Source organism: Telopea speciosissima, chromosome 8 (genome assembly GCF_018873765.1).
Source record: "Telopea speciosissima isolate NSW1024214 ecotype Mountain lineage chromosome 8, Tspe_v1, whole genome shotgun sequence".
Classification (NCBI taxonomy): Eukaryota; Viridiplantae; Streptophyta; class Magnoliopsida; order Proteales; family Proteaceae; genus Telopea; species Telopea speciosissima.
Genome location: NC_057923.1, coordinates 2,531,581 through 2,542,887, shown reverse-complemented (window position 1 = coordinate 2,542,887; position 11,307 = coordinate 2,531,581). Strand labels below are relative to the sequence as shown.

The 11,307-nt window shown below is 37.8% G+C and overlaps 1 protein-coding gene across 1 annotated transcript in view; it reads left to right on the top strand.

Annotated features, from left to right (window-relative positions):
* The first annotated feature begins 411 nt into the window (after positions 1-411).
* Positions 412-11,307, top strand: part of LOC122672644 (multifunctional CCA protein-like) — a 14,538-nt gene continuing 3,642 nt past the window's right edge. The window contains exons 1-13 of the mRNA XM_043870106.1: positions 412-632; positions 730-826; positions 955-1,071; positions 1,477-1,574; positions 4,146-4,229; positions 4,391-4,524; positions 4,643-4,715; positions 4,808-4,853; positions 5,343-5,452; positions 5,549-5,656; positions 5,758-5,817; positions 7,504-7,565; positions 10,791-11,106. Of these exons, the coding sequence (XP_043726041.1) occupies positions 555-632; positions 730-826; positions 955-1,071; positions 1,477-1,574; positions 4,146-4,229; positions 4,391-4,524; positions 4,643-4,715; positions 4,808-4,853; positions 5,343-5,452; positions 5,549-5,656; positions 5,758-5,817; positions 7,504-7,565; positions 10,791-11,106 (1,383 nt within the window). The 5' untranslated portion in view covers positions 412-554. The remainder of the gene's footprint in view (positions 633-729; positions 827-954; positions 1,072-1,476; positions 1,575-4,145; positions 4,230-4,390; positions 4,525-4,642; positions 4,716-4,807; positions 4,854-5,342; positions 5,453-5,548; positions 5,657-5,757; positions 5,818-7,503; positions 7,566-10,790; positions 11,107-11,307) is intronic.

The following is an 11,307-nucleotide window of genomic DNA, read 5'->3' as shown; positions in this document are numbered from 1 at the left end:
AATTTATGGTTGTAAGATAAATTGTTACAAATCAATGAGTATGAGGTTATGAAAATGGGAAAATTGATTTGTAACAATGCTTGTTCCATTGATCTCCTTTTTAAGTGTGGGGCTAATGAAATATTTTAGATGTAGTTGAAAAAAGAAAGAGAAGAAAATAAGCACAAACCAAACCCAACTTGTTTAAAAAAATCCGGTACCAAATCGAATCCAAATCGATATCAACCCGTTATCATAAACCAAAATTGACACGAAACCAAACCGCATCAAAATCGAAACCGAAACAAAAAGTTCTTATTGGATTGATCTCGATTTCTCTAAAAGCCACACCGAAATCGAAAAACCCGAACCAAAACCGGACCGAAATGACCCATTGACACCCCTTGCTGGAGAGAAAAGACCCAATTGATCGAACTGTCTACCATCAAACCATGGCCGCCGACTTAGGGCAAATTTGAAAATATATCATGCCCAAGGAGCTCTCGATGGTTTTATCTTTTCGGTTCTTCACTTCTGAAACGTCCATCTTGGCATGGTGAAGCTCCTAACTGTAAATGGCTATCGCAGGGTTGGGTTTCGCGTGCAGAAACCATTTGCCTCTCCATCGTCCTCTCTTTTGCTGCGTTGCCAAGGTTTCTATTTAGTGCCAAAGAACCTTAGCCTATTCGTTCATTGTGAATTCCGCTATTTGAGCTCTCTTTCTCGACCGTCACACCCTCTTCTTTGCAGGTTCGGCGAAGCTCGGCTGCAGCTGTCGAAACCCTCGTCGTACCAGAAGGTCTCCATAAGGATGAAGGTCACGGCCTTGTTTCTCCTCTTGGAAGAGGTGAGTGAGTCTTCTACAGGAATGTGAATGTATGATTTTTAAGCTGGAATGCTTATTTGGAACTTGAGCTTTATAATGTTTTCCATCTTACAAATAGTTTGACGCCTTTGAATTTTTCGGATGGATAGTGAATGGTGATACTAAGGCAGCGGAATGGAAAAAATTGAGTTCTAAGGATCTCGGAATCACAACGTCCATGATTGCAAAGCCGATTAGAGTTGTTCTAAATGGACTGAGAAAAAAAGGTATTCAATGCAAATCTACATGGTTAAGCAGGTATGTGGTTCTTGACAATCCGTACCTGTACTCGAGTTATATGTTTTGCAAGAACCGTTACTTGCTACCAGAAGAACCTGGGGAAATCAATTTAAAAAACTATCTATGTCTTGTGCTCTTGCTAATGAGACAGTCTTAAATGAACCAGTGAGAACTATAACTTCAAATTGAGCATATGTGTCTTGACTTTGCATCACAAAAAAGACAGAACTTTGATCATTGGTGGCCTCTGTATTTGAGTGGAGAGCACTCGGAGATCTAATTGTGTTTGATAGCACGTGTTTTGGATAGTTTTCTTTCCCCTTTCGATCCACTCATTGTATCATGTGCATTTGTTTTCACGTGTTCTAACAGAATCCGTTTCTTTTCTGTAGGATATGAGGTCTATCTTGTTGGAGGTTGTGTGCGGGATCTCATTCTGAAGCGAACACCTAAAGATTTTGATGTTATAACTTCAGCTGAACTTAAAGAGGTATTATTCGTACTTTATCAGTTTTTTTCTTTTTTGACTACTGTTGGTTGCTCTGTGTGGTGTTATGCTTAAGTTGTTTCTATAGGTGAGCCACTGATTTTGTTGAGATATCTAGCCCACATTCATTTATTGAATTTTGATCCAGTGAGGGTCCTTGTGTCTTGTGTGGTGGGGGGTGGGGGGGTGGGGGGGGGGGGGGGGTTGCTTCACTATATTGGATTGGATACCACTCGAGAGTTGAGACTAATTCGGCATAGTAATTCACCTCCTTCCCCAAGAGGAGAGGCCCCTCATTGATTCATTATCAAATAGCCACCATGTGTTGGCTTGAATACTATCTGGCTCCGACTTGACACTTGCATAACGCCCTCACACTTGAGGGCCCCCTCAATTTCTATATGAAGTGTGTTTTAATGTTTTAAAGAGAGAATCTCTCTAGGTAAGGCAAAATATATCAACTTTAAGGCCTCAATCTCAAAACAGATCCTTCAGATTTATGCTAGTTCTGGAGGATGGTTGAGGCATAGCCCTTGTTGCAAGAGATCTTGATTCTTGACTTCACACAGGCGTATGACTGATGAGCTGAGGTAAGGAGAGTTGCGCATTAATCTTCTTGCCTTTCTCTCGGTTCTGGGATGATAGCTGCTAGAAGCATTCCAGGAATGTGTCAATGTACAGCTTTAATAACGGGTTTCCAAAAGGAAATTAACTGTATGATGTTCCTTTCGGCTTTTTGCCATATGCCCTAGTTGAGTATGAATCGTAATTGAGTGTGGCATCTGCTCATCAAAAGTGGGATTTTAAAGCGGGGGCTGGTTCCATTCCATGACATACCAGACCCATCAACCTCAATTTTCCAGCTGATGGGAGATTCCCAGGGGAACCACCATCCTGATATGTTCATACGGCATCCCCGCTCTGAATCAGCCAATTGTTTTAATGTTTTAACGACAAAATATCTCAAGGTAAGGCAAAATAAATCGACTTTAAGGTCTCAATATCAAAACAGTTTCTTCTGATTTATGCCAGGTCTGGAGCATTGCTGAGGCATAGCTCTTGTTGCAAGAGATCTTGAATGAACACCGGCATCTTTACTCCTGCTCACATTAAAATGTTTCATTTAACCTTGAAATATAGAATCACATAATTTGATGTTTAGATATAAACTTGTTGGAATTCAGAGAAGCAGCCTCTAATTTGTCTTATTTGGGGGGTTTTCCTTAAAATCATACCTTGCAAACCTTATTTCTGCTTAATTCACTTATCTCCACTGATGCTGTGGAATTGAAGTTAAACCGGAGCAAAATGTGACATTTTTATGAGGGCTTTTGTGGTGGGTATATTCCTCCCAAGTCCCCCTTTCTTATAGATGTAGTGAATTTTCACTAGAAGAGAAAACCCAATATATGTTCAGAAAGAATTAGGGAGGTAAGCATTTTTATATAGACATAGGCAGAAACTTTTACATTTTATGAAATTGAAGGGCTTAAAGCTGTGATCTTTGGCTCATATCTGAAGCAATAGGTGCAATTGAGGCATTAAGTCCTAATTTCTCTTCAGGTGAGGGGTACAACGCAAGGTGTTTGCCCAAGTGAGGTGCTACTCTTTAAAAAATATGAAAATTTTTCTGGACAATCAGATTCATCTATTTAGGAAATTATCATCGTCAAGAATTTTGAGATAATGTTAAAATGTAAAGACAAAAATTGATTCCAAATATTGTTAGTGAAGCCATACGATTCCCACTTTTGCTGTTTTTAAGTGTTGGATGAGCTAGCTTCTTTGCTGTTTCAGTAAAACCACCAGAGAAAAGAAGGAAGAGGATTCTGAACTCTATGAAAAGCAATAAAGAGAAAAAGAAATGAAACAATTTCTCTCATATTTAAGCACTGGATGGTGGGTTCTGAGAAGTTGCAAAAAAAATATTTTATCTTCTTGATTGAGCACTGAGGAAAGAATCGTACTCTTTTATATTGTGATCTGACAATTAAGAATTGCCTTCCACTGTGAGGACTGTGGATTGGGTAGAAATGACACGACCTAAGGCATTAAAACTGGGCACATTATGGGCTATTGGAACAGCTATACCAGGTCTATGGTAAGTAAATTTGTGTCTTATTTGCATCCCTACCTGACTTTTGAGAAAAATGTACCAAGTACCATATTTTTTAAAGATGTACAGAATTTGTGTTTTGTATCTAGGGAATTTATTTGCAAACCTTTATCATTATTTTGATTGTTGCCTATTTTTTCGTTTCTATTGTGTATCATATTATCTTTCAATATTCTTACTTAGTTATATCCGAATTCTATCATATTGTATCTTTCCTGAATCAAAATTCACTAATTATGGCCCAGTGAAATGGTTTCTGAAATCAATTTGGCATTAAAACTGGGCACATTATGGGCTTCTTTTTTGGGGTCTTTTCTATTGCAATTTCTCGATTATTATATGATGATTTATTCCACATTGTTCTCTTGTTAATTCTAACCAATTTTTGTCTAGTCTTATCCAGGTACTACCTGTGCGTGAAATTTAGTAACAGGCTAGACTTTTAATGGTGCTTGCAGGTTATGAGAATATTTTCTCAATGTCAAATAGTTGGAAAACGTTTTCCCATCTGTCATGTGCATATTAATGATATTATTGTGGAGGTTTGTCTTCTTTGATCAATTTACGAGCATTTTATTTATTTGTTTTGGAGAAGAAATAAAACATGGTTCATTTTCCTTTATAGGAATCTATCCGCAACAAATCCAATCTTCTTGCCATTATTTATGTCAATTTCTAAGGAGTTGAATTCTTTATGAAATAGGTGTCAAGTTTTAGCACATCTGAAAGAAAGTCTTGGCGGAGCTTGGGGAATTTTTCCAGAAGACCTCCTGGCTGCGATGAGCATGACTATGTTCGCTGGAGGAATTGTTTGCAAAGGGATTTCACAATTAACGGGTTATTATTTAGCTTTTGTTGCGTGGATGTCAGAGATCTTATTAACATAGTTTTGCTTCTATCGTCTTTATTGGTTATTTACATTTATGATTTACTTCTATATCTTTTCTCTCTTCAGAATGATGTTTGATCCATATGCAAATCTAGTGTATGATTACATGGGAGGCATGGAAGACATTAAAAAGGCTAAAGTGTGCATGTATTTCTTGGCAGTTTTGACTTCCATTGAAATGCTAAAAGCATGTTGCGTATAGTTTGTGCTAAGTTTCTCTTTGCTTCACAGGTTCGGACTGTAATACCAGCTAGTACTTCTTTCCAGGAGGACTGTGGTGAGTGCATGTTTGCCATTTAGCGTGGTTGCTTCCTCACTAGTTTCTGCAATACAATGGTTGATACCTTCATAATATTCCAATCGGTGTTCTAATAGGTGAAAGCATTAACATGGAATAAGACCTAGAAAGGGTTTTTAACGTGCAATGTATTGAACATAATAAATAAAAACAACAGATGAAGCCCTCGTTTAGGGATGTCTTTTCTTTATAAGTTTACTTTAAGAAGTGTTATTCTTTTTATTTCCACGCATGTTGCTTTCCATAGGAAAATCTTTGAAGTCTCAAATGGATGACAAAGAACCATGCTTTTCATTAAGATTTGAGGCACAGGCCTCAGAATGGGACTCAATCCTCTTAAGGTTGTACCTTAAGCGGTTTCCTTGTCTTTGGCCTTGAGCTCAATGAATATTTAAAAACTGCTTGCCATCATTTACCCACATATTCCAAGAGAAGCATCTGATCTCAATATATATACTAATTTCACAGCTCGAATTCTACGTGCGGTCAGAATTGCAGCTCGTCTAGGGTTCTGTTTTTCAAGGGAGACAGCTCATTCTGTAAAGAATTTATCGTGCTTGGTGTTAAAACTTGACAAGGTGTTGGAAATTTTTTAATTTACCTTTTACAGTTTAATGTTGCACCCTAATCTTAAATCCATGGCTAATCATGTTTCTTGGCTTCAAATGCTATAGGGAAGGCTTCTCATGGAAATGAATTATATGATGGCCTTTGGGTCTGCAGAAGCTTCTTTGAGGTTATTATGGAAATTTGGGCTCCTAGAGATACTTCTACCAATTCAAGTAAGACCTCTTTTGTTCTATCGGTGTGATTTCTATTTTGGAGCAATTAGAATCCACACTACAACGTTTTCAGCGGATCATGTGATGTAGCTGAACCACAGGCATCATATTTTGTTTCTCAAGGTTTTCGGAGACGTGATAAGAGAACCAACATGCTTCTGGTAGGTGCAATTACCTACTGTTTTGATTGCTTTCATTTTCTTATTGTTATTTATGTGTACACTGTCTGCTCTTTTCCTGCACTATTTTATATAACTTACACTGTCAAAAATTGTTAGTTAAACTGTTAGAATGTATGAGCTGTGTGAATCTGTTCTTTTTGGAAATTTTTAATTGCCATAAGTTGATACCTTATATTTGGAATATGTGCTGGGCAGATGGGTCCATCATCCAATAAGTTTCATGTGATCTGGTACTGCTAATACCAACAATGTTTTGTTTTTCTGATACTCATTTCTTTGTTGGATTAGTTACTCACCTTTGACCATGGTTATCACACCCAAACTGGCCTGAATGGTTGAAACATGCACTCTACTACAGGGCCATTAAATGCAAAGCAGGCTCTTTTGTCATGGTTCAGTTAGGTTTCAGTTTTATAGAAGGATGGCTGAATATGTTGCTTTTTTCCCCACCAGAAGATTAACTGAATAAATAATTAGAGATGAAGTTTTTGTATTGAATGTGATATTTGCACTTAGAATATTGCAAACGAAATTCTTTGACTAATAAATGGGTGAGGCTATTATCTTATTTTTTTACTTTTTACTGGTGCAACTAACCTTGGTCATCCCCCCCCCCCCCCACCATTTGATAAATTCTTGGTTCGAGTTCTTTAGGCCACTTTGGTTTTGTATATTGAACATAGTTATCAAGGCGAGAAGGCAACCATGGCGTTTTAGAGGGTCAAAAGGCAAGGCGACATCGCCATGGCGGCAAGGCGATCAAGGCGTCACCTTGATAACTATGATATTGAATGTTACTGATGATCCTCGTGTATGTGCACCATTTTGTATTGCACATTTTTGTGAAGTAAACTATGTTAGAAAAAAATCACGTCATTAACTATGAAATCCATGCTATGGATTTTATTTTTTTTTGTGGGTTTTTCCAATGTTGCTGTTTCAGATATCTCGTTTTGGTGTGACTTGAGTCTCCTTGTTAGTGAGCCTATGTTTTTTTTTTTTTTTTTTTTTGGTGGTTCAATCTTTTGAGTTGGGTCATGGGTGTGATAAGATTTGTTAATTAACCAGTTGGTACTTCAGGGCTGTGCGTATGGCCATCAGAGTAATTTATACATGACTGCACTGTGCAGTCACGCGGCTGATGGCATAAAAATGGAAACATTATCAGAGCTGTGCCGGAGAAAGGTCGAGTGTATATATGTGCGTGCAAATACGCACACTAGAAAAGAGATTAGGGTAAAACTGTTTAATACTATAAAAAAAATAAAATAGAAGAGGGAGATTTCTTAGATAATAGCTATTTGTACTTGCTCAAGCATTCGTATTCTGCAATTTGTAGTTGAATCCAATTGCCAGTGCTGTAAAAAACATTGTGATATTCACAGATATTCTTTTGACTCATTTTGCTCGAGAAGGTTCTTTACTTTCATCTGTCATTGCTAATGCTGCCTCCTGGATGACCAATCACCGTTATTTCATAAAATTCTTTGATCCTCTGTAATGTTCTATTGTCCTATCACATGAGGGAAAGGTTTCATATTTTCTTTGCATTATGGATTGTGTTCATGCTTCTCTAGTAGTGAGCTTCTTATAAAATGCAGCAAGATGAAGCATATTCTTAATTAGCTCAGTTGTTGTTTTACTCATTTATTTATTTGTGTGCAGTCTTTGTTATCTAACCTGGATAGACTTCTGGCACCTGACAGACCATGCCATAGTAGCTTATGGTAAGAACTTTGTCAATGGTCTTATGTAGTTATGCCTGCTTTCCTTTTTGTATTTACATTATAACTACCCCTTATGGATAGCCACCTAGTTCTGCCATGTGGCAAGTTGGATTGGGATGAAATTTTATGGACAGGTAGACCCCAAGTCCCCCTGGCTTGCATGTCAAGTTTCAGCCGAGCAGAGTTGTTGATGTAGTAATAACAAAGCGTGTAACAATACATGACTATTGGGAAGCGATGTAGTAAAATAAAGCATTGAAAAATACACGACTGCTGAGAGGGTGCATGCCAATACATGGGTGTGGGTATATGATTGAATTTGAGTATGAAATTTGATGTATCTAATCCAGACCACTCCCTAGATATCCAACCGTGAGAATTGCCACATCATCCTTCCACATAGGTGTGCCTGTCCATAAAACCTTTGCCTTTATGTTTTAGAAATTTAAGATATGTTAAAGGGCATACTCAGTGCACGAGGCTCCCACCTCTGCGGGGTCTGGAGAGGGTCATAATGTATGCAACCTACCCTTGCTTTCATAGAGAGGCTGTTTCCAGACTCGAACCCATGATCACATGGTCACAATGGATCAACCTTACCGCTGCACAAAGGCCTGCCCTCAAATTTAAGATTATGTTATTAGTGGTAAATGGCTCAAATCTGCAATTCATATACTATCATACTTGATGGCTTATGTTACTGTTCTTGACTGTCTATAGAGTTGGATGCATTCAGAAAGTCAGTTTGCCTTCATTTTGAACTATTGATTCTGTCACCACACCATTTCATTCTTTGTTGTCATTTTTCTGTTCGTACTGCTTCCCTGTTTAGTACATCCTGTTTGATAAGACCATTTCAGTTTTGCATCTAGTAGTTGTATAGAACAGAGCACTTTAGCCGCAATTGGGTGCAACAAAAATCTTTGATTGCTTTAGTAAGGAGTGCTACAATCAGATTGGAGGAGTTGGGAAAAGTTGTGAGAAAGAGATGTTGACAAAAAGTATTGCTGTTAGAGGTAAGTTAGCAGTAGATCTGATACATGATAAGTTGAAGAAAGTCATTTGAGGTGGACGGGCGCAACGGAAATCTTTGAATGCTTCAGTAAGGAGTTCTACAATCATTGGAGGAGTTGGGAGAAGTTGAGAGAAAAAGACATGCATGGATTAGGGTTGACATTTGACAGAAAGTATTGCTCTGAATAGGATCTGTATAGACCCCATTTGAATTGGGATAAGGCTTAGTTGAGTAGGGGGAGGGTGATGGTGACAGCTTTATTTAAAAAAAAAAACTAGTTTAGGACATGTGTACCGCATGTGGAAGAGGAGGGTTTGTTATATAAATATATAAGAGGTTAATCCTAGTATTATAAGATAATAGATTACAAATTTTAAGTATTATAAGATGATAGATAGCTCATTCAAAGTAAAGGATAATAGAATAGTGGAAAAGTAGATGGTGTTATTGGTATTAGGTAATGGAAAATACTATATCAGGTTACTAGAGGGAGAAAGTGGTAATGAATTTGGGATGAATAGTAGATTAGGCAAACAAAAATTAGAAAGAAGAGTACAGCGTTATAACGTCTAGTAGAAGGGACAGACCATCATTACCTTTTAAACCAAGAGAAATATAGAATTGTGATTGGGCCATCTAAATAAATTCTTGTAGGAATAATATAATGTTTTTTAGATATAGAAAGAGGGGCAAATTAGGAATAAGGGATATGGAATATCTGTGGGTATAAGGAAAAGAAACCAAACTATTGTAAGGTAGGTAAATGATTTGGGATGGTTTAGGAATAAGAGTGATAGAATGTGGGGGTAGTTTAGGAATGAGATAAGACTGAGAAGGGTTTTTTTTTGGGGGGGGGGGGAGAGGCAAAGGAGAATATGTGGGTAGTTTAGGTATAAGATTGTTGTTGAGTAGCATTTTTGGAATAAAGAATCTGAAGTGATAGAACATGTATGACATCAATTGGGGCATCATTCTCTTTTATTGTAGATAAATAATATAATAAATAATTTTAATGAATGGGGGCAATATAGCATAGAGGGTCAGCCTAAATTTCTTTTATAATAGTAACGAATTGATTTAAAAAAAGAAAAGAAAAAGGAAAAAGGTAATGACTAGGTAATGGAATAATGCTATCAACATTACAGATTTCAACCCGGATTTGATCCCATAAGAGTGTTACAACGGCTTATCTCAAAAGCTCGAGTTATTAAGGAAGGGTCACAACAATGTATATCAACACATTACACCCCCGGCACGTGCAGGCCCACACACACTCGGGATTTCATTACACCATCACATGGCACCAAGTGGAGCACTATCAACATGTAGGGACACTACAACATATAACACAAACCCCTTCGCTCGTACCAGCTTACCAGGGATCAGACACCTGACCTCCCGGCTCTGATACCATGTTACAACAGTTTATCCCAAAACCTGAAGCTGTTAAGTAAGGGCCACAACAATGTTTATCAACATATTACAACAAAGAGCTTACCATTGCAGGTCCAATTAGGGGTGATCTCGTAACTAAACAGATCAAATTCGGATTTACCCTAATCTTATGATCTGATTTGATATGCTTATATACATATGTAGACCCTTAAATTGCATCTCTCTTTATTTGCCAAAATTGTATACTGATGTACTCCTAAAATGAAGTAAAATCATTAGCAACAATCTGCTGGTAAACAAGCTTATAATTAATCGGATCAGATTGGGTCACACATCTGATGTTCTTACTGGACCATCCAGGTTGGTATGAATGAAGTCTGAATAGTAGAATGGAGTCATTGGACTATCCAGCTAGGTTCAACTGAAGTTAGAGGGACATCCATGATCTGATCACAATACGTCAGTCCTTGGTCCAGAATAACAAAATATTCTGTGCAAAACTTCCTAGCATTTGCTGGTTAATTGATTGGTATCGTTTATGCGGTTACACCGTATGCTATTGCCCTTCTAATTTCAATATATTTTTTCATTTTGCCCTCCAGCAGTTGTCTGATATGAGTAAGATTTTAAGTCCTGCTGACCGGAGGACTGGACCAGCAAAGCTGGGTTTGTATATTGTTGATTTGTTTCCTCTGATAGGAATAAGTAAAACAGTAATAAGTGTTATGATCCTATACTCTTTACAAAATCGTTTTTTAGTCATTAGTGATACATGGGAATATGGATGGGACTAATTACTAGGTTTTCACATGCAGGGTTGGTATCTTAGCATTCCATAAAGCACTGATGGACCAAACAAGGGATCCTTTAGTGGTTGCAACCTTTGCCCTTGCTGTCCACAATGGTGGAGACCTTTTAGAAGCTATAAACATAGCAAGGAGGATCTCTCAACCCCATGATCTAAGGTTCATTGAAATATTAGAATGTCAGCATCTGCTCACTGATGAAGCATTGAGGGGTGAAGTTATGGATCTTGCAAAATCAATAAAGGCAGCATTGAGTATGATGACTGATGAGTTGTTTGTCTCCCAAGCAATGGCAAGGTATCCTCAGGCACCGTACTCTGATCTGGTAATCCCCTAACTCCACATTTAGACAATTTTATTTTCTTCACACCCCTCCCCCATGGTTGCACTTTTCTTGTAATACTCAACTCAATCAGCCGTATCTCAAGTCAAAGGGATCAGCTATATTTTCTTCCATCTCCAATCAACTCTGTTCAAAAACCTACTTGTTACTAGTTCTAAGCTAGGCATGTCTTTCCTCACCATT